This window comes from Chelonoidis abingdonii, chromosome 4 (assembly GCF_003597395.2).
Source record: "Chelonoidis abingdonii isolate Lonesome George chromosome 4, CheloAbing_2.0, whole genome shotgun sequence".
NCBI lineage: Eukaryota > Metazoa > Chordata > Testudines > Testudinidae > Chelonoidis > Chelonoidis abingdonii.
In genome coordinates, this window is record NC_133772.1 from 67,068,777 (window position 1) to 67,088,922 (window position 20,146).

The 20,146-nt window shown below is 41.3% G+C and overlaps 1 protein-coding gene across 5 annotated transcripts in view; it reads left to right on the forward strand.

Annotated features, from left to right (window-relative positions):
- Window positions 1–813: 813 nt before the first annotated feature.
- NADSYN1 (NAD synthetase 1) overlaps window positions 814–20,146 on the forward strand; it is a 34,024-nt gene continuing 14,691 nt past the window's right edge. For 2 of the 5 annotated variants that reach the window (XR_012655764.1, XM_032770579.2), the window contains exons 1-12: window positions 847–1,008; window positions 2,498–2,558; window positions 3,067–3,183; window positions 4,314–4,367; window positions 4,808–4,897; window positions 5,479–5,530; window positions 6,267–6,355; window positions 15,049–15,166; window positions 16,613–16,744; window positions 17,524–17,598; window positions 17,815–17,939; window positions 19,772–19,820. Coding sequence is in view for 4 of the 5 variants with exons in the window: in XM_032770579.2 (XP_032626470.1) it covers window positions 924–1,008; window positions 2,498–2,558; window positions 3,067–3,183; window positions 4,314–4,367; window positions 4,808–4,897; window positions 5,479–5,530; window positions 6,267–6,355; window positions 15,049–15,166; window positions 16,613–16,744; window positions 17,524–17,598; window positions 17,815–17,939; window positions 19,772–19,820 (1,047 nt within the window). In the remaining variant the exon portion in view is untranslated. Of the gene's footprint in view, window positions 1,009–1,639; window positions 1,728–2,310; window positions 2,421–2,497; window positions 2,559–3,066; window positions 3,184–4,313; window positions 4,368–4,807; window positions 4,898–5,478; window positions 5,531–6,266; window positions 6,356–15,048; window positions 15,167–16,612; window positions 16,745–17,523; window positions 17,599–17,814; window positions 17,940–19,771; window positions 19,821–20,146 lie in introns of those variants that run through there. The other 3 variants (XM_032770493.2, XM_075065236.1, XM_032770663.2) reach the window with 3 other exon arrangements.

Here is a 20,146-nt window from a genome sequence, read left to right on the forward strand (position 1 = left end):
CTCTGAGTCTTCGGAGGCACTTTGGTGGCGGATCCTTCGCTTGCTCTGGGTCTTTGGCGGCACGTCGATGGCAGGTCCTTCAGTGCTGCCGAAGACCTGGAGTGAGTGAAGGACCTGCCCGCAAAGTTACATCAAAAACTCAGAGCACTGCCCGGTGAGTATAAGCCCCAAGTGTTTTTTTAAATGTTTTTTTTTTTAAGTCATCCCTGCCGGGGCCCTGCCAAAACTGTTCGAATTGGGCCCCACACTTCCTAAAGCTGGCCCTGTTTTGGTGTATTACACCTTATATTTTCGACAACAAAACATAAGCTTTTTAAGTTGAAAAGCTCTATTCCAGAACCCTGTATACACTGAATGAATGGCAGGCAATCCCAAATATTCCATGGATTGGTAGGTCAAGCAAAAGTTTGCTTGTTTTAAAGGTGCCCCCTAAAATAGTTTAGACCCAAAGCTGTTTTTAAAAAGTTTTACTAAGACCTACTATTAACACAAATGTTTTCATGAACACTCCCTCCCCTCCCGATACAATTTGCTTGGATTCCTTTGCGGTGTCCACTGCAACCTGCTGATAGGCCTTGAGAGCTGGAAACTGACGCGAGCAGCCCCGGGAACAGAAGCCCCTTGAAAGCTGTGTTGAAGGTTCTCGCCTCAGTACCTGGCACCCAAGGGCGGCTCTAGACTCCCGCAGGCTCCACCCACCCCGCGGCATGCCGCCCCAAGCACGCGCTTGGCGCGCTGGGGCCTGGAGCCGCCCCTGCTGGCACCCAGCCCGAGCTCGGATCTGGGAGTGGAGGGACAGCAGGAAGTAAAATGATGTCAGCCCCGCCGGAAGCGCTTAGCGGTGCAGTGTGTTGCTGGTGGCCGGGCGGGAGCTGCTTTGTGTGCTGCAGGGGAGGAGCGGCGCCCCGGGCGGAGCGGCAGCCATGGGCAGGACCGCGACAGTGGCTACTTGTGCTCTCAACCAGTGGGCGCTAGATTTTGATGGCAATTTGGCAAGGATTTTAAAAAGCAAGTAGGGGCGTGTTAGGGGAAAGGCTTCAGCCGTCACCTAGCGGGGAAGCGGTGATTCCCTGGCCTCGGGGCGGGGGGGGGGGGGGGGAGATTTCTCTCAACATCTTGGGACTGCAGCTGCAGTGGAGGGTGACTAGAGAACTGAGCCCCAGGCAGGCGGTCCGTGAACTCCTGAGCCCCACTGGTGTCCAGCTAAACTCAGTGCACAGGGTGATGTTATTGCCCTGATTGAATTAAAATGGGATTTTTTTTGAGCCGGAGTGGGTCAGCTGACAGGACAGTTTTAGGCTTTTTAAGTCCCCAGTGTAGCTCCCTGTGTCTCTTCCCTGCCATGGGAAAGTGATACCCAGGAGCTGCTCTGGGGACCTGGAAAGCCTGTATTGTCCTGCCAGCTGACCCACTCTGGAGCAAAGGAAGAATCTGAAGAAAGGAGGGAGGTTCTGCTTGGAAGGAGAAAAGTGAAGATTAAGGCCCAATCCCTTCCTGAACAGAGCAGAAAGGACCCTTTCTGAGCAGCTCAGAGATTGCCTCTCTGATGCCCTCCTGTATGACAGGGCACAGAGAGGGAGCTGAAGCTCTTAGTGGTCAAGCTAGCATCAATGTTTGCACAGTAGATTTTTAGCCTCGCTTTTCCAGGAGGTGAACTGTTTTGTGAGGCCTGTTTTCTGGTTCTCACAGTATATGCTAGTTGTGTGGAGGAACTGCTGCAGCCTCAGGTGTGTAGCAAGCACTGAACCGAACCCCTGCCTTAGTTTGTACAGCCCTTTCTGATCCATTTCATTGTATATTAGTTTCCCTCTGTCATGATAAGGCTCTAATGGCTAGATTTTCAAAACAGCTCTCCCAGTTAGGTATGTAAATGAAGTGGTTATTGCTAAACTCTTTTGAAAATCTGCCCATTTTGTTAAGATGCTAAATGGAAACTGAGCCCTTCTGAAAAATATGACTCTACATAAACTTGAGCCAAAAAGTATAGTGACACTTCAAAAGGACTTAAACGGGGTAGTCAACCTGTGGCACGGGTGCCGCAGGCGGCACACGAGCTGATTTTCAGTGGCACTCACTCTGCCCGGGTCCTGGCCACCGGTCTGGGGGGCTCTGCATTTTAATTTAATTTTAAATGAAACTTCTTAAACATTTTAAAAACCTTATGTACCTTACATACAACAATAGGTTAGTTATATATTATAGATTTATAGAAAGAGACCTTCTAAAAATGTTAAAATATATGACTGGCACGTGAAACCTTAAATTAGAGTTAATAAATGAAGACTCGGCACACCACTTCTGAAAGGTTGCAGACTCCTGGACTAAAAGATTACAGGATGACGCTGTTATATGGTTAGAGACTAATAAAACAAACCTGGGACTATATGTCCAATGCTGGGATCCCCTATGCACACTGTCAGGTTAGATTACCATTTTCTGTCTAGAATGGACTCATCTTTTATCCTTCCCCTCCCCCCTCCTTCCGGCCATTTTATAGGTATTGAAATAGCAAAATACAAAGGAGCAAGATACAGACTTGGACCAGAGCTTGAAATTTGGTGAGACCATCTTAACTGCTGTATATTGAGTATCTTTTCAAGGGGGAGAAGTGTATATTGCTCATCAACAGAATAACTGAACAACAATGAATGGTCAAGGACAAATTGTAATGCAGAATACTGTGTGTAATATTATGCAAATTGCAGTGTAAACCGCAGGACTGGCTATATGAGCAAAAATGTGTTAATGGTAGCGAAGAGTGCAAGATTGGGTCCTTTGTTTTACAACTCTCAGTGGCATCAATTATTAAGTTTATTATAATGAAAATTCCAGATGGTAAATGTAATGTTCAATTCTATCCTTTAAAGCATGTTATTTTTTGTTAAAAAGAATACTTCAACAGCAATACTGTAGAATTTTAAATGCTGTCAGTGTAAATGGGTAAACTTTGTGCTCTGTGTAATTGCCATATGTTTGGGATGTTGTTTTTATCTTAAGTGACAGTGGCTTCTTGTGTCTAATTCTGATCTCATCTGAATTTTTTGCCTGGTATCTTTTTGTATGCAGTGGCTATGGCTGTTCAGATCACTATTATGAATCCGATACGCTGTTACATTCATTTGAAGTTCTGGCAAAGCTTTTGGAATCTCCTGCCACTCAAGACATCATCTGTGATGTGGGAATGTAAGTGATGTGTAATTATTATGAAGGGGTAGCTGCCTTGGAAAAAGGTGACCTGGCTGTCTGAGCAGACACTACTGGACAGCAAGGACTCTAGAGTTACAGTGGCTCGGCTGTAGCATTGCGGCTGTAGCATAGACAATACAGCAACAGAAAGGGTTTTTCCCTTGCTATAGTAAATCCACCCCATCAAGAGGTCAATGGAAGGGTGTACAGTGAGGGTTAGGTTTATCTAACTACATTGAATGGGATGTGAAATGTTTCAATAGTGCCTCAATGACCTAGACTCCTAAGCCCCACTTTGAAAAGTGATTTAGGCTTCTAAGTGCCTAAGTTGTTTTAAAAATTGGACTTGGGCTTCTGAGTCATAAAGGCACTTTTGAAAATTTATCCTCCGTATTTAATGTTGTTGTCCAGTACCAGAAGCTTTGCTACTGTGCATGAAGTTGTTACATGGGAAGAGCTGCAGTATGAAAGTGTCTCTTTTTCTTCTGGATACAAACTGGGTAGTTTCACTGTTTTTAAGTTTGAAAAATAAAAAGCCCAGTTTTTTCTTTTTTAAAGAGATTTGAATGGAAGGATCACTAGGATTTAGAGCATACTCTTGGGAAACGAAAAGTCTGGGTTCTATTTCTAGGTGATCATGGACACGTGTGATTATATGCAATTTTTTCAACCTTTCTGTACCTCGGTTTACCTGTCTGTCCAATGGGATTAATACTTGCATATATCCCAGGAATGTTGAGGCTCTATTTATAAGTATGTGTCAAGGGCTTTATGATCCTAACTAGCTATCACAGAGAAACTACCTTCATGAGTAGAAGCAACCTTACATTGACATTAGGGAAAATGTTTTCAGTTATGTGCTGTTCCCTAGTCAGATTTCCTGTAATAGGTTAAGTGGTTCTGAATTGCATCATTTTAAAATTAAATATATAAGATCAGCTTTTCTACTCTGCTGACCCAGCTGGAGGTACCACACAAGTCAAATGAGCCAAAGGATACTAAAATATATATCGCATTTACAGCAGATCTCCTGTAATGTGGTAGATGTGTTTTTCAGTAATCACCTTGTTTTATTAAATGAACTTAGCTTCAGGTAACACTGATTTTTTTTTTTTTTCTTTGTACAGGCCTGTTATGTGTAGAAATGTTCGCTACAACTGTAGAGTGATCTTTTTAAACAAGTATGTATTTCTTATCTAGATAATACCTTTTATAGTCAGAGGTTAGGTTAACTTCTTGGTATATCGTTATTAGTAGAAAGCAAATCATATGGCAACACATTTATATTTAAAGGGACAACACCAGCTTCGTATCTGTTAATTTCAAAGAGGTTAGCAATTGTTGTGGATTTTCTATTTACAATCACATCTTATTTTTTTAATGTAAACATCAAAAATTCCTACTGCTGTGTGACAGACCTACAAAACCAAGAGAGGAAGCTGAAACAGACAGACTATGCAAGGGGAAACAGCGAAAATGACTATATACAAATTGCTGTCAAATATGCAAAGTAATTATACTGAAAAAATAAATAGAAACTTGGCATTTCTTAATACTCATTTGCCTTTGCTGCAGTGTAAGTACTTAAATCCCCTCCCCTCCCTTTTTTTTTTTTTTAAAGGAAAATTCTTCTGATCAGGCCAAAGATGATGCTGGCAAATACAGGAAATTACAGGGAACTTCGATGGTTTACCCCATGGAGCAGAGCACGGTGGGTTGCATACAGCGTACTACTAAGGCTGCTAAAAAGCATGGATTTGCCATTGCAGTCACAGCAAAGGGATTGAAATCCCCATTCCAATGCATTATTTCCACTACAGGTTCAGCAGCAAGGGAAATTCATGTAAGCCACTTAATGATATTTCATTTAGAAAGCTCTTTAAATAGGACTAAACTTGTATCCCGTACAGCCATGCATGGAGGGGAGGCTCTTTATGGAAGAGAGAGTCTGTTGCCAATGTGGCAATGTCCTTCTCCCTCCATACCACTTCCCCCGACTGCCTTCAGACCAAGCAGAAACCTTTCCATGGAGTCTAGGGTTGGAAGGGTCCCAGCCTGTTTACAGATCTAAACCCATCTCCAGCTGGGTATCTTCTCTAGATGTTTACAGAAGATTCTACCTCAAGAATGGAGGATGAATTCTGGCCACCTTGCAGTACGATCCACATGTATTGATATAATGATCCCTTCTGACCTTGAACTCTATGAAACATCAGGTTAGCATTGGCTATAGCATTGAGTTAAAGCAGAACATTTATTTCTGAGAACTGCTGATTTGTATAATTGTTTTAGGTTTGTGGAGGAATATTTTCTCCCCAGGATGATACAGGAGGTGACAGGACAGGTGAGTTTAAGGAATGTATTTTCTGATCTTGTTTTAGTATCAACTAGAGATAACTTAATCAAAAAACTTAATGACAGTATAAAACTGGTAGGCCAAATTTGGCTGTCAGTCACAACAGTACAAATTCAATGGTTTCAGTGATGTTTCAGTTACTTGTGAGAATGAGTGAATAATTTAGCCTTATTTACTTAAATGTTAATGTTCTGCAGCAAGGCAAGAGGGTCCAAAGTTTGCCCAACAGAGGATCACATGGGTTGCTTACCAGGAGCTTGAGGATCATACCTGAATTTCCCAAAATAGAACAGGTTTTTCTCCTTGCTTCATACACAAGTGCAACCTGCAACAGTTGCATGTTACAGCACAAAATGCTCCATCTTGATCTAAGTAGACAGCTCTGACTTATTGCCACACCTTTTTGTTAAATCTGAGGGTGACTTCTAGCACTGCATGGGCTACTCCTGTTCTCCAGAATCTTTAATTAAAAAGAGATGGGCCTGAACCAAAACCCCAGCTCCTAACACCACTGGAACTCTGGGAAGAACCTGATCTGGATTTTTCACTTTGGGCCTATCTCCAAGTAAAATCAGTTTGAGATTAGAGAATATGCATTGTGCTTTTGCTTTGATATTAATTTTATGTAGTTCAGTATTTTTCTTTTTTGGGGATTACTTTTTTAACTCCTGTTAAACAAGGCCCTCTGTTAAACATGCATGTCTGTGTTCTCTGTTTTCCTCAGGAAACTGTTCTTTTTGGTGATGCAGTGCTAGCAACCAAAGATACATGTCTAGGGAGTGAAATCTGTGAAGAGCTGTGGGCACCAAATAGGTAAGACAGAAAGATGAATGAAGAATAGGGTGAAGCATGTTCTGAAGCTGCCAAAAGGAGAGGTGCCTCTGCAAAGCTCAGTTAATGCTCCTCTATGGAAAAAATCTTTCAGAAAATGCTGGCAAACTTGGATTATCAAAACATAACAAGGAACAAGAAATGCATGCGGAGGGGGGAGGGTGCCTAAGTAAACGAGTCAAAGAATTTTGTTGTCTTTATGTGTTACAGTTTCAGTGTTGACAACTCTGTGTGCCCGAGTCACTCCTTGGGATGACAGATCAACTTGAGAGTTTTAATTAACCAGTTTATGTACCAGGAGTTTCATTGTACATAACATAGCAAAGAGTCCTGTAGCACCTTATAGACTAACAGGCGTATTGGAGCATCAGTTTTCGTGAGTGAATACCCGCTTCGTCGGATGCATGCGTTCACTCACGAAAGCTTATGCTCCAATATGTCTGTTAGTCTACAAGGTGCCACAGGACTCTTTGCTGCTTTTACAGATCCAGACTAACATGGCTACCCCTCTGATAATTGTACTACAGTGTCTCCCAGGATAACACATATGGAACCAGCCTTTCCACTATGGTTTTGTGTGTGTTGTGAAGAATTAGGAAAGATACTCATTGTGACGCTCCCCTGTGGTGTTATCTAGACTGGTGATCTGCTAGGCCACTCCAATCCTTGACTTTGGGAGCCAGCCTTACCCTGCTCTGCTGTGAGAACCCCGACTCCTAGGCTGTTCATGCACAGCCTCTGGCATGTAAGCTGCTCCCAGCTACTTGCAAGCGAATGACGCTAGCCAATATCTCTAGTCCTGGACATGACCCGAGGAACCTCCATCTTGTAGTGTCTAGTTATGCCTTCTGGACACTGCAAGCTTATGTAAGTTCATCAGTTTAACAAAGAAATTGATATGTACCAGGATTTTTTCTCCCACGGAGAGTCTCTGACACACTTCAAACCAAACATAGTGCTTCAGGTAGAATAAAACAAACAGATCTATTAACTATGAAGATAGATTTTAAGTGATTATAAGTCAAAGCATAACTAGTCAGATTTGGTCAAATGAAATAAAAGCAAAGTGCATTCTCAGCTGATCTTAACACTTTCAATGTCCTTACAAACTTAAATGCTTCTCGCCACAGGCTGGCTGCTCTTCAGTCAGTCTCACCCCTTTGATCAGCAGCACTTCGGTTGCTTGGTAGTGGCAGTGTCTGTAGATGTAGGTGGAAGAGAGAGAGAGACAGCATGGCAAATGTCTCTCCCTTTTATCTTGTTCTTTCCTCCTTCTTGGCTTTGCCCCCTACCTTCAGAGTCAGGTGAGCATTAATGTCTCCAAGCAAGGTTAAGCAATTCCCCTGGTGTGGCCTCATGCAGGTATGTCATTGCATTGTAGCTCCCGTGCTGGACAATGGCTGCTGATGCGTTGTTTGACACTCCCCCCGGGCAATGGTTACTTTCCTTGCTGTTGCCTCTGGGGAGCTAATATCTGGCTGATTCCCCAATTTATAGCATGATTTAGTGACAACCATACAACACAATTCTCATAACTTCATATGCATTAACGATACACAAATATGAATAGAGAAATGACTTTCAGCAGATAACCTTTCCCCTGAAACCTTACAAGGCATGCTTTATACCGAGGTCGGCAACCTTTCAGAAGTGCTGTGCCGAGTCTTTATTTATTCACTCTAATTTAAGGTTTTGCATGCCAGTAATACCTTTTAATGGTTTAGAAGGTCTCTTTCTATAAGTCTATAATGTATAACTAATCTATTGTTGTATGTAAAGTAAATAAGGTTTTTAAAATGTTTAAGAAGCTTCATTTAACATTTAAATTAAAATGCAGAACCCCCCAGACCAGTGATCAGAACCTGGGTAGTGTGAGTGCCACTGAAAATCAGCTTGTGTGCCACCTTCGGCACGTGTGCCATAGGTTGCCTACCCCTGCTTTATACGTAAGATCACGATTATATGAAAATGGGGATTACAGCACGCTCCCCCAAGGTATGGAATGTCACACTACCATGAGCCTGATAATGGTGTTAGTTACACTGGTGTAAATCAAGAGAAACTCTTTAACATCACAGTGGTGTAAGTGAGATCACTATCAGGCCACTTACCTGCAAAGAAGACTCCCAATCGTTCCATATTCAGAGAACCTTACTAATTCCACACTGCAGAATTCTACCTTCCTCATTATATCACTTGCACACTCACCTACAGGTGTATTATTCTCTCTTTAATTTAGGTTTTATTCATTTTTAATTATCAGCTTTATTTTTTTTAACTTACTTAATAGTGCAGGCAGTGCAAAGTGAGATAGCTGAAGCTAACTCAGGACATGCAAAATTCAAGACATACTATTTAAAGGGTATTCAGTTGAGGCTCTGGAAATTTCTTTCCTACTTATGGGGAAAGTAAATTCCAGTGCCCAAATTAAGTGCCCTTTAAATGGCGTGCCCTGAATTTTGTTGTTTTAATTTTTAAATTCCTTATAAAAAAGTCTAAGTTTTTCTGTTGTCCTGTAGAGGTTTAAAATTCTTTACAAGGGAGAAACTACGTAGAGTTCTGGTCTTTTCAGATTAGCAGGCAGGATTGGGGAACTAATTGACATGCAGGGGAAACGGTGAAACTGACTATAAGACTATGTGGTCTTGTGTTTGTCAGTCTGTTTGGTTGTTTGAAGGACTGTGTGCTGTGGCTGGCAGTTGGAGACCATGAGCTTCAAAGGAAGGTTTGAAGGCTCGAAGCCTCTGGTAATTGGCTGAGCCTTAATCAGTGGGCGAGGCATTAACTCAGGTCAGGGCTTTATAAAGCCGCGCACAAGTGACCAGGGGCTGCTAACAGGGAGTTTTGCAAGGGAGTTTTTCAGGTGAAGGAGGAGCAAATACAGCATCTGTAGGGTAAGTGACTGTCTGTAGTGTGTGTGTGTTTGTGTTTGGGGGTTACTTGCTGTGTGCTGAGCTTGTGCTTGTCTGTCTGTCTGTCTGTCTGTTTGTTTGTTTGAAAGACCGTGTGCTGTGGCTGGCAGTTGGAGACTGTGAGCTTCAAAGGAAGGTTTGAAGGCTCGAAGCCTCTGGTAATTGGCTGAGTCTTAATCAGCGGGCGGGACATTAACTCAGGCCAGGGCTTTATAAAACTGCGCACAAGTGACCAGGGGCTGCTAACAGGGAGTTTTGCAAGGGAGTTTGGAAGGGGAGTGGGAAGGGAGGGGAGGTCCCTTGTCAGTTCTACCTGTTCCCCTGTAGTCCCCTTAAAACCTATAATCCAAACCATATTCCAAAACCCCTTTCTTTAAACCACCCTTTCATTAACTAGGAGACAGTGCAGGCAGAAGCCCAGCAGCAGAGTGGGGGCTATCCAGTTTATTGCACTGAGTGTAGCATGTATGATTACCTACCTTGTGGGCGGGTGGCGTATGAGTGCAGTCGGTGCAAGGAGCTCCTGGCTCTCAGAGACCACGTACGGACTTTGGAGGCCAGGGGGCGGGAACTGGAGGAGCTAAGAGAGCAGAGAGGTTGATGAGGCTTTCGGGACACTGAAGAATTGTCCACCTCTGCTCAGCAGCTCTGTGCGGTTGAGGAGGGAAGACAGGGCCCAGGAAGCAGAGCAGTCATGGGAGCAGAGGAATCCTTCCCATAGTTGGGACCCTCCTTCCAGATAGTGCTGGGTTGCCTCTCGCACTGAGGTTCCTCTCGTGGGGAGGGACTCCAGTTGCTAGAAAGGCAGCTGTAGTAAGGGAGATTTGATCAGTAGAACCATAGATAGGCTGGTTTGTTGGACGACGGAGAACCGTATGGGACTTGCTGCCGGCGAAAGGTTGCGGCTCTCTCGAGGCATCTAGGACAGACTTATGTGTATCTGGGGAGGGAGCGGTGTCGTGGTACATGTAGGTACCGAATGACATAGAGAAGGGTAGGAGAGATTCCTGGAAGCCAAATCTAGGCTGCTAGGGAGCAGAGACTTCCCAAATTCAGATCCTGTATTGGCATCTCAGAACATGCGTTACCAGGTTCACACTCAGGGCCGTAGGGCAGGCGAGCTTCCGACGCTCAAGCGATGGATGACAATGGTGTAGAGAGGATTGGTTTACGTTCTAGGAACTGGGAAACTTTTGGGAGTAGGGGGAGCCTATACAGGAGAGCATGGGCTCCACCTAAACCAAAGTGGAACCAACTGCTGGCACTAAACATTAAAAAAGGTGTAGAGCAGTGTTATACACTAGAAGGTGGGGAAAGCCGACTGCCTGCCTTGTGATGGAGACGTGTGGATCGTTACACAGACTTCTTCTTAGCGGGAGAGTCTGATTGATAGGGGAGCGTCCAGGTTATAGTCAGGAACAACGAGGACGAAGAGGATAATGTAAGGGCTGGATCAGATGATAAACAATCACTGTTAAAAAAGAATCTGGCATGCAGATAAGGGTAGACAAATAAACAGGGACAGGTTTTTTAAAGTGCTTGTACACAAATGCTAGAATTCTAAATAATAAGATGGTGAACTAGAGTGCCTTGGATAAAAGGAGGATATCGATGTAATAGGCATCACAGAAACCTGGTGGACTGAGGAGCCAATCAATGGGACACCAAAATCATTCCGGAGTACAAAATATATCGGAAGGACAGAAACAGGTCGTGCAGGGGGAGGAGTGGCACTATATGTGAAAGAAATGTAGATTCAAGGAAATAAAAATCTAAGCGAAATTCACATGTTCATAGATCGCTATGATTAGAAATTTCATGCTCGAAAAAAATATACAATTAGGATCTATTATCGACCATCTGACCAGTGGACGTAATAGTGTATTGATGAAATGCTATAGGGGAAATTAGATAGACTATCAAAATAAGAACCCAATAAGTAGTGGGGATTTCAATTACTCCCCATATTGACTGGGAAATTTCACTTTCAGGACGAAATGCAGAGATAAAATTAAATGACTGCTTCATGGAGCAGCTGGTCGAGAACCCACCAGGGAGAGAACTCTAGATTTAATCCTGATTGGAGCTCAGGAGCTGGTCCAGAGGTAACTATTAAGCAGAACGGCTTGAAATTGTGACCATAATACAATTAGCATTCAAATCCCTGGTGGGGAGGAAAGAACACCTCAACAACCCAACACTGTGGCCATTTAATTTCAAAAGATGGGACTATACAAAAATGAGGGGGTTAGTTAAACAAAAAATTAAAAGGTTTTTAAGTGACTAAAGTAAATCCCTGCAGTGCATGGGGCCCTTTTAAAGACACCATAATAGAGGCCCACTTCATGTATACCCCAAAAATTTAAGAAAACACAGAAAGGACTAAAAAAGAGCCACCGTGTGGCTTAACAGCCGTTTGTAGAAGAAGTCAGTGAGAGATAAAAAGACTCTTTAAAAGTGGAAGTCAAATCCTAGTGAGGCAAATAGAAGGAGCACAACCACTGTCAGCTTAAGTGCAAGCAGGTAATAGAAAAGCAAAGAGGAGTTTTGAAGAACTTCTAGCCAAAAACTCCAAAGGTTAATAACAAAATGTGTTTTACAGTAATCAGAAGCAGAAGCCTGCTAAACAACGTGGGTGGGGCCCCTTGATGATCGAGATACAAAAGGAAGCGCTTTAAAGACGATAAAGTCATTGTGAGAAGACAAAATGGATTCTTTGCCTTCAGTTTCACGGTTGAGAATGTTAGGGATATTCCCAAACCTTGAGCCGCTTTTGTAGGTGACAAATCTGAGGATACTGTCAACAGATTGAAGCGTCACTAGGAGGTTTTGAAATTAATTGATAAACTCAACATTAACAAGTCACCGGGACCAGATGGCATTCACCCAAAGAGGGTCCTGAAAGAAACTCAAATGTGAAATTGCAGAACTATTAACTAAGATTGTAACCACTTGTCCTTTAAATCGGCTTCGGTACCCAATGACTGCGAAGGTTAGCTAATGTACACCAATATTTAAAAAGGGCTCTAGAGGTGATCGGCAAGTACAGACCGGTAAGTCTAACTGGTTACCGGGCAAATTAGTCGAACAATAGTTAGAATAAATTGTCAGACACACAAAAAAACATAAACTGTTGAAGTCATAGTCAACAGTGGTTTCTGTAAAGGGAAATTGTTGTCTTACTAATCTATTAGAGTTCTTTGAAGGGGGTCAACAAAACATATTGCTGACAAGGGAATCCAGTGGACATTGCTGTACTTAGATTTCCAGAAGCCTTTTGACAAGGTCCCTCCCCAAAGGCTCTTACATAAAATTAAGCTGATGTCATGGATAAAATTGGAAGGTCCTTTCATGGGATGAGAATGGTTAAAACAGGGAACAAAGGGTGGAATTAATGGTAAATCTCAGAATGGAGAGGGCGTAACTAGTGGTGTTCCCAGGGTCAGTTCTAGGACCCAATCCTATTCAATTTATTCATAATTGAATCTAGAGAAAGGGGTAAAGAGCGAGGTGCCAAAAGTTTGCAGATGATACTAAACTTAGTCAAGATAGTTAGACAAAGCAGTATTGTGAAGAACTTCAAAGATTCCACAAAAACTAAGTGATTGGGCAACAAAATGGCAAATGAGATTTAATGTGGGTAAATGTTAAAGTATGCACATTGGAAAAAATAATCCCCAACTATGCATACAATATGATGGGGGCTAATTTAGCTGCAACGATAGGAAAAAGATCTTTGGCATCAGTGTTGTGGATAGTTCTTTGAAGATGTCCATTTGCAGTGCGGCAGAAGCAGTTCAAAAAAGCGAACAGGATATTTGGAATCATTTAAAAAGGGGACAGAGAATAAGACAGAGAATATCTTATTGCCTTATATAAAATCCATTGTACGCCCCATCTCGAATACTTGTAAGATTGGCTCCTTCACCTTAAAAAAGATATTCTAAGCACTAGGAAGGTCAGCAAAAGGGCAACTAAAATGAGTTAGGAGTTTGGAGAGGTCCCATACGAGGAAAATTTAAGAGCTAGGGCCCTTCAGCTTGGAAAAGAGAGGGGACTAAGGGGAGATTTATCGATAGAGGTATATAAAATCATGAGTGCATGTTAGAGAAATGTGGGATAAGGAAAAATTATTACTTATTCCCGATAATAAAAAATAGGGTCACAAATGAAATTAATAGGTAGCAGGTTTTTAAAACAAATAAAAGAAGTGCTTCTTCACCACAGCGCACAGTCAACTTGTGGAACTCTTTACCTTTTGAGGACGGTTGTGAAGGCTGGGACTATAACAATATTTTAAAAGGGAACTGGAATATAATTCATGGTAGCTAAGTCCATAAATGGCTATTAGCCAGGAAGGGTAAAAATGGTTTGTCCCTAGCCTCTGTTCATCAGAGGATGGAGACGGATGGCAGGAAAGAGAGATCACTTGGATCATTGCTGTTAGCTTCACTCCTCTGGGGCAAAACTGGCATTGGCACTGTCGGTAGACAGATACTGGGATTAGATGGACCGTTGGTCTGACCCGGTACGCTGTTCTTATGTAATACAAAATGCTATCAGATACATAAATTAAAACAAATAGAAGAAACTGATGTTCCTAAACTTTCTTTCTCTTCTAGTCATACTTTGTTCCTTCTAGCTATAGAAGGTGCAAAATTTTCAGAAATTGTGATTGATTGTCCTTTCCAATTATCAGTATATTTTCAACCCAATTTCCTATTAAAATAATTTTTAAAAAAATGCAACATGCTCATTTTCTCATCTCCATGTCATATGACTGTAGTTGTATTTATTTGTTTGTGCTGTCAGGGGTTTGCTGAGAAGGAAAGTGGAGCTACACCTTGGAGGAATGCTTTTATCCCTCAGTGTTAGAAAGATATTCAGATATATGAACAGTTGACTCCTTTGGTAATTAGAAGCGATGGCATTTGATAACGTAACGAGGCATCAGGATGAGTCAGATGTTGTGTGCCTCAGGCGAAACTTCCAACCTTTACGTCCCCCCAGAGCCCTGTGGCAGCTCTCCGCCTTAGGAGCCCGCCGTGGCAGCTCCCCACCCCCATGCCGCCCTGAGGTGCCCCTCACGCCCAGCCCCCCCCCCGCGGCAGCTCCCCCCGGCCTGGGGAGCCAGTGGCAGCTCCCCGCCCCTGCTCAAGTCTGCTCCACCTCCTTCCTGAGCACACTGTCACCGTGCTCCACTTCTCCCGCCTCCCAGGCTTGCAGCGCCAATCAGCTGTTTGGCGCCGCAAGCCTGGGAGGGAGAGAAGCAGAGTAGGGCGATGTGCTCAGAGGAGGAGGCGGAGCAGAGGTGAGCTGGGGCGGGGAGCGATTCCCCTGCAGGCCGTGCCCCCCCTTACTTGCTGCAGGCAGCCCTCCCCACACCTCCCTACCCCAGCTCCCTCCACCTAAATGTTGATGAGGATTGGGGCGGCCAAAGATCCGGCCACCGCGGTCGCCGCCGAAAGACCCGAAATGCTGCTCCCCAAATGCTAGTGCCCTAGGTCACCTAATGCGTTTCACTGGCCCTGAGGACGATGAAAGCCCTTTTCTCTGGAAAACAATCCATCCATGACAAAGGAACAGCGCAATGCAAGGAAATAAATATGATGCTTTAGCAAATATTTTCATTATTTGAACTAACCAAGACATGTATTAAACTGGCAGTGGACTACTCTAGGCATGGCAAAGAGATAAAATTAGTGGCAACTAATGACAAGTGGAAATGCCAGCTGAGTATTGTACTGTCTCTTATTTTTATAGCCCTCATATTGAAATGGGTCTTGATGGGGTGGAGATCTTCACTAATTCATCAGGGAGTCACCATGTGCTGCGGAAAGCTCATACCCGTGTGAATGTGGTAAATTCTGCAACAGCAAAGGTAGATCTTTTCAAAGACCAACTCATCTCTTCATTATTTACCCCAGTCTTTCAGAGTAGTCTCGTCTACTCTGATAGGGCATAATGTTGCCTGCCTATGTTAGTAATTAGGCTTGATGGCATTGGAAAGCTAAATCTGTAATCTTCTTTTCATATCTCTCTCTCTCTCTCTCTCTATATCTCTCTACAAAGGAGAGTTGGCAAAATCTTTAAACCAGGGTGTATTTAATTAAACCAAACCCCAGGGATGTGAGATCAAAAGAATGGGTGCCTTTGATTCTTCTCTATCTTGGTTGCTTTTACAAACAAACAAACACACAAACAAACAAAAACTATAACAATAAAGAGACAAAACCACCATTCAAAGTGACTCATTATTTTACTGTTGAAAGCATGAAATGTATCCACTTTATGCAGAAAAAAATTGCAACCAATTGTAAACCGATATAGCTCTAAACAAAATATACATGCATACTATATGGTGCAAATTTACCAGGATTGACAGCTCATTACTTGGTTATATTCCACTCAGTGAAGGGGAGAGATTTCCTGGCATGAGCACAAGTCTTTGTGGTTCCGCTAAAGCCACAGGCTCCTTTGTGATCTTAATTAAAATGTTCATATTGACATGAGAGCTGAAGAAATATCAATAAATATACCATGAAGGGAAAATAAAGATCTGGGTTTACATTGAAACCTTGAGGCTTTCCCCTGCCACCTCACCGTATCCCTTTGCCTTCAGAGGTTTATAACTGCAGAGGAGATTAGCAAAATGATAATTTTTTCTAAAGCAAATTATTTTAAAAAAATTTAAGATGTTGGGATGTTTTGCATTTTTTATATCTAAAACTCACCTTATTTTAAAAGAAAAAATATATATTCAGTGATTAGGCAAAAACTGTATCTGTTTTTAATAGAAATGGGATGGAGGAGGAACAAGCCAGTGAATGGCAAGCTAAGCCATGAAAAGTGATTAGTATGGGTATGATGGTCTCTTCATAGTAATTTAACATGCTTTGCTTGCTTAACAATATTTGCTGTGTCCCAAGACGTCCAAATATAATTTCTTCCTCACTTTGCTATGCTCTCTATTATAAAGAATTGTTATTTTTGCAACACCTGCCATCTTGAACTTTGAATTTCAGTTTTAAAGTATAGGCCTCTATTACTTGAACTAAAGGGGCAACGCCATTTGCTGGTAGCAGCCATCTGAGGCAGATGTAACACACTTAGCCAGTGTGTTATATTATTTGTTTTCACAGGGCCCACAAAGTGCTGAGCACTTTTTTCAAACAAAAAGGAAGGAATAGTCCCTAAATTAGTCACAATGTAAAGATAGAGAGTGGACTTGGGAGGGGGAAAAAGAAACCAGTAGTTTGCCTTTTAACATTCCATAGTTTTCAAACTGTTATATTTTGAAAAAAAATATATATTTTTTTCTTCTTAGAGTGGTGGGATTTACGTCTTAGCCAATCAGAAAGGCTGTGATGGTGATCGTCTGTACTATGATGGTTGTGCCATGATTTCTATGAATGGAGACACTATTGCTCAAGGATCCCAGTTTTCACTGAATGATGTGGTAATAAACTCAGCTGACTGACACTGTGAGATTCATTTCACTCCTTGGTTTCCCTCTGCATGGCATTGCTATCCTTCTCTCAGACCTTGTTGCAAGGTGAAGTCAGTGGGACTGCTTCTACACTGAGGCTTTTCAGAAATTCTTCCACCATTGGTCTAGCACAGGTTCAGTTCCATTGGTGCTAGGGAGGCTGGATGCCATAATATAGACCAAGCAAGTGCCTTTTTACCAAGTTATCCAACCCTGCTCCAAGGGGGTCTAGATGTCACAATGGTACAATTGCTTGCCCCCCAATCCACACTAGCACTTCTTGTTTTGCCTGCAGTAATGGAACTACAGGAGGGGAATAGTTTTTGAAAATGCTCATATAGACCAGGAGGTTTGGATATCAATGTGGAGAGGAGCAGGCCTTGTTGGTTTATATGTGCTTATTTAAGCAATTGGACACAAAGGTGTCAATTAGAGTGTAATAATTACAGGCTCAGTTTTGCAAACCCTTATGTAAACAAGAAACTTGTTAAGTCAGTATGAACTTTCTCGTGTAGGGATTGTGGGATAGTCTATTGTCTAGTGCATTCAGTATAAATTGTTCTCATTTAATTCATGTGAGGAATCCTGTTGAAGTCACTGGTCTTACGCTCATGAGTAGACTGAGCAGGAGATATCTACGGTGGAAATGACTATATCCCTTTTTAAACAATTCTTTGTCCCGTATATTTGGGTTTGGAAAGCCATTCTGTACCTATGTCGAATGTCTAATTTTAAATACTTTTCGCCAGGAAGTCTTGGTTGCTACACTGGATTTGGAAGATGTTCGAAGTTATAGGGCAGAAATTTCATGTCGTAACCTAGAGGTAAGAATTCTTCAAATGTGTTGAACTTGTGCTCTTTGATGAATTTCAGTAAGTCATTGAGTCAACACATCTTCAATTATTGAAAGAGAGACTGTTGAAATACTTTGGTTTCTGCAGTATTCCAGAGGATGTATTATCCGTGAACATGTAATGCTTTTATAGATAAATGCTACATTAAAACTGATGACTTCCCAAATTTTCTATTCTATTAATTAGGCAAGCAAAGTGAATTCCTATCCCAGAATAAAAGTGAATTTTGCTCTGTCATGTTCTGATGATATATGTGTACCTGCATGTGAGCCAATCCAGTGGAGATATCATAGTCCAGAGGAAGAAATCTGGTAGGCATAAATGAGGTGGGGAAATGAATTTACTCAAAATAAAAATATAGTCTGTTGCATACTTTATTGGTAAGGTTAAAAAAATGTGGACACTAAAATTATTTCTTGTGATATGCAAGTCCTAGTGGGGAGTGTCTAAACAAAGGAGATCAATAAAGATGGATTTTTAAATATGAAATAGTTCTTATCTTGTAACTGTTCTGGAATATTTATTAAGGCTGTCAATTAATCACAGTTAACTCATGCGATTATCTCAAAAAATTAATTGTGATTAAAAAAGTTAATTGTGATTAACTGCCTTGTTAAATAATAGAATATCAATTGAAATTTATTAAATATTTTTGGATGTTTTTCTACATTTTCAAATGTATTTATTTCAATTACAACATAACAAAGTGTGCAGTGCTCACTAATATTTTATTTTTATCACAAATATTTGCACTCTAAAAATAAAATATTTTCAACTCACCTCATACAAGTACTGTAGTGCAATCTCTTGATTGTGAAAGTGCAGCTTAACAAATGTAGATTTTTTTTGTTACATAACTGCATTCAAAAACAAAACAATGTAAAACTTCAGAGCCTGTAAGTCCACTCAGTCCTATTTCATGTTCAGCCAATGGCTAAGACAAACAAGTTTTTTTACATTTACAGGAAATAATTCTGCCAGCTTTTTATTTACAATGTCACCTGAAAGTGAGAACAGACGTTCGCATGGCACTTTTGTAGCTGGCATTGCAAGGTATTTACGTGTCAGATATGCTAAACATTCATATGCCCCTTCATGCTTTGACCACTATTTCAAAGGACATGCTTCCATGCTGATGACACACATTTTAAAAAAAAAAAAAGCGTTAATTAAATTTGTGACTGAACTCCTTTGGGGAGAACTGTATGTCTCCTGCTCTGTTTTTCCCACATTTTGCCATATATTACATGTGGTAGCAGTCTTGGATGATGACCCATCATGTTGTTCATTTTAAGAACCCTTTCACTGCAGATTTGACAAAATGCAAAGAAGATACCAATGTGAGATTTATGCAAAGAAGGTACCAATGTAAAGATAGTTACAGCACTTAACCCAAAGTTTAAGAATCTGAAGTGCCTTTCAAAATCTGGGAGGGGTGAAGTGTGGAGCTTGCTTTCAGAAGTCTTAAAACCGCAACACGCTGATGTGGAATCTACAGAATCCGAACCACCAAAAAAGAAAATCAACCTTCTGCTGGTGGCATCTGACTGAGATGATGAAAATGAACATGCGTTGGTCCATATTGCTTTGGATTGGAATGATGATTGAAGCATGAAGGGACATATGAATCTTTAGCACATCTGGCACGCAAATATCTTGTGACACTGGCTACAAAAGAGCCATGCAAATGCCTGTTTTCACTTTCAGGTGATATTGTAAACAAGAAGTGAGCAGCATTATCTTCTGCAAATATAAACAGACTTGTTTGAGCGATTGGCTGAACATGAAGTAGGACAGAATGGACTTGTAAAACTTTAGAGCCTACATTATTTTGTTTCTGAATCCAGTTTTTTGGTACATAATTCTACATTTGTAGGTTCAACTACAACTTGTAAGAGGGGATTTGAAAAATACATTTTCTTTTGTTTTTTACAGTGCAAATATTTGTAATAAAAATAGCTATAAAGTGAGTACTGTACACTTTGTATTCTGTATTATAATTGAAATCAATATATTTGAAAATGTAGAAGACATCCAAAATATTTAAACAAATAGTATTCTATTATTGTTTAAGTGCATGATTAATCGTGGTTAATTTTTTAACCTCTTGACAGCCCTAATATTTATATTTTGTAACTTACAGCCTTGGCCCTGCATGCTGGCTTTGGGACTACTTAAGACGCAGTAATCAGGTAAGAATTCTCTTTTCAACATTGTCTTTCTATGTTTTAACCATAAGAATAGTATAGGTAGCTTGCCTCTACCTACATCTCTTTAGAGCAACATTATTCTGTGAGACTTTTCTCTAGTGTCTTCAGTTCAAGCTTAAAGCACTTATTCAAGGTGTGTCTAACTGTTCTCTTCAAATCTATTAGTGCTCAGTGCTGCTTTCTTTAAATTCAATAACAAAACTCCCATTGACAAAGGGTTTTTTTTTTGTGTGGTTTTTTTTTGGTAACTTATGTTGGTGTTCCTGTTTCCTGCAAGCAACATATTTTTAATGGCATGATAAAAACAT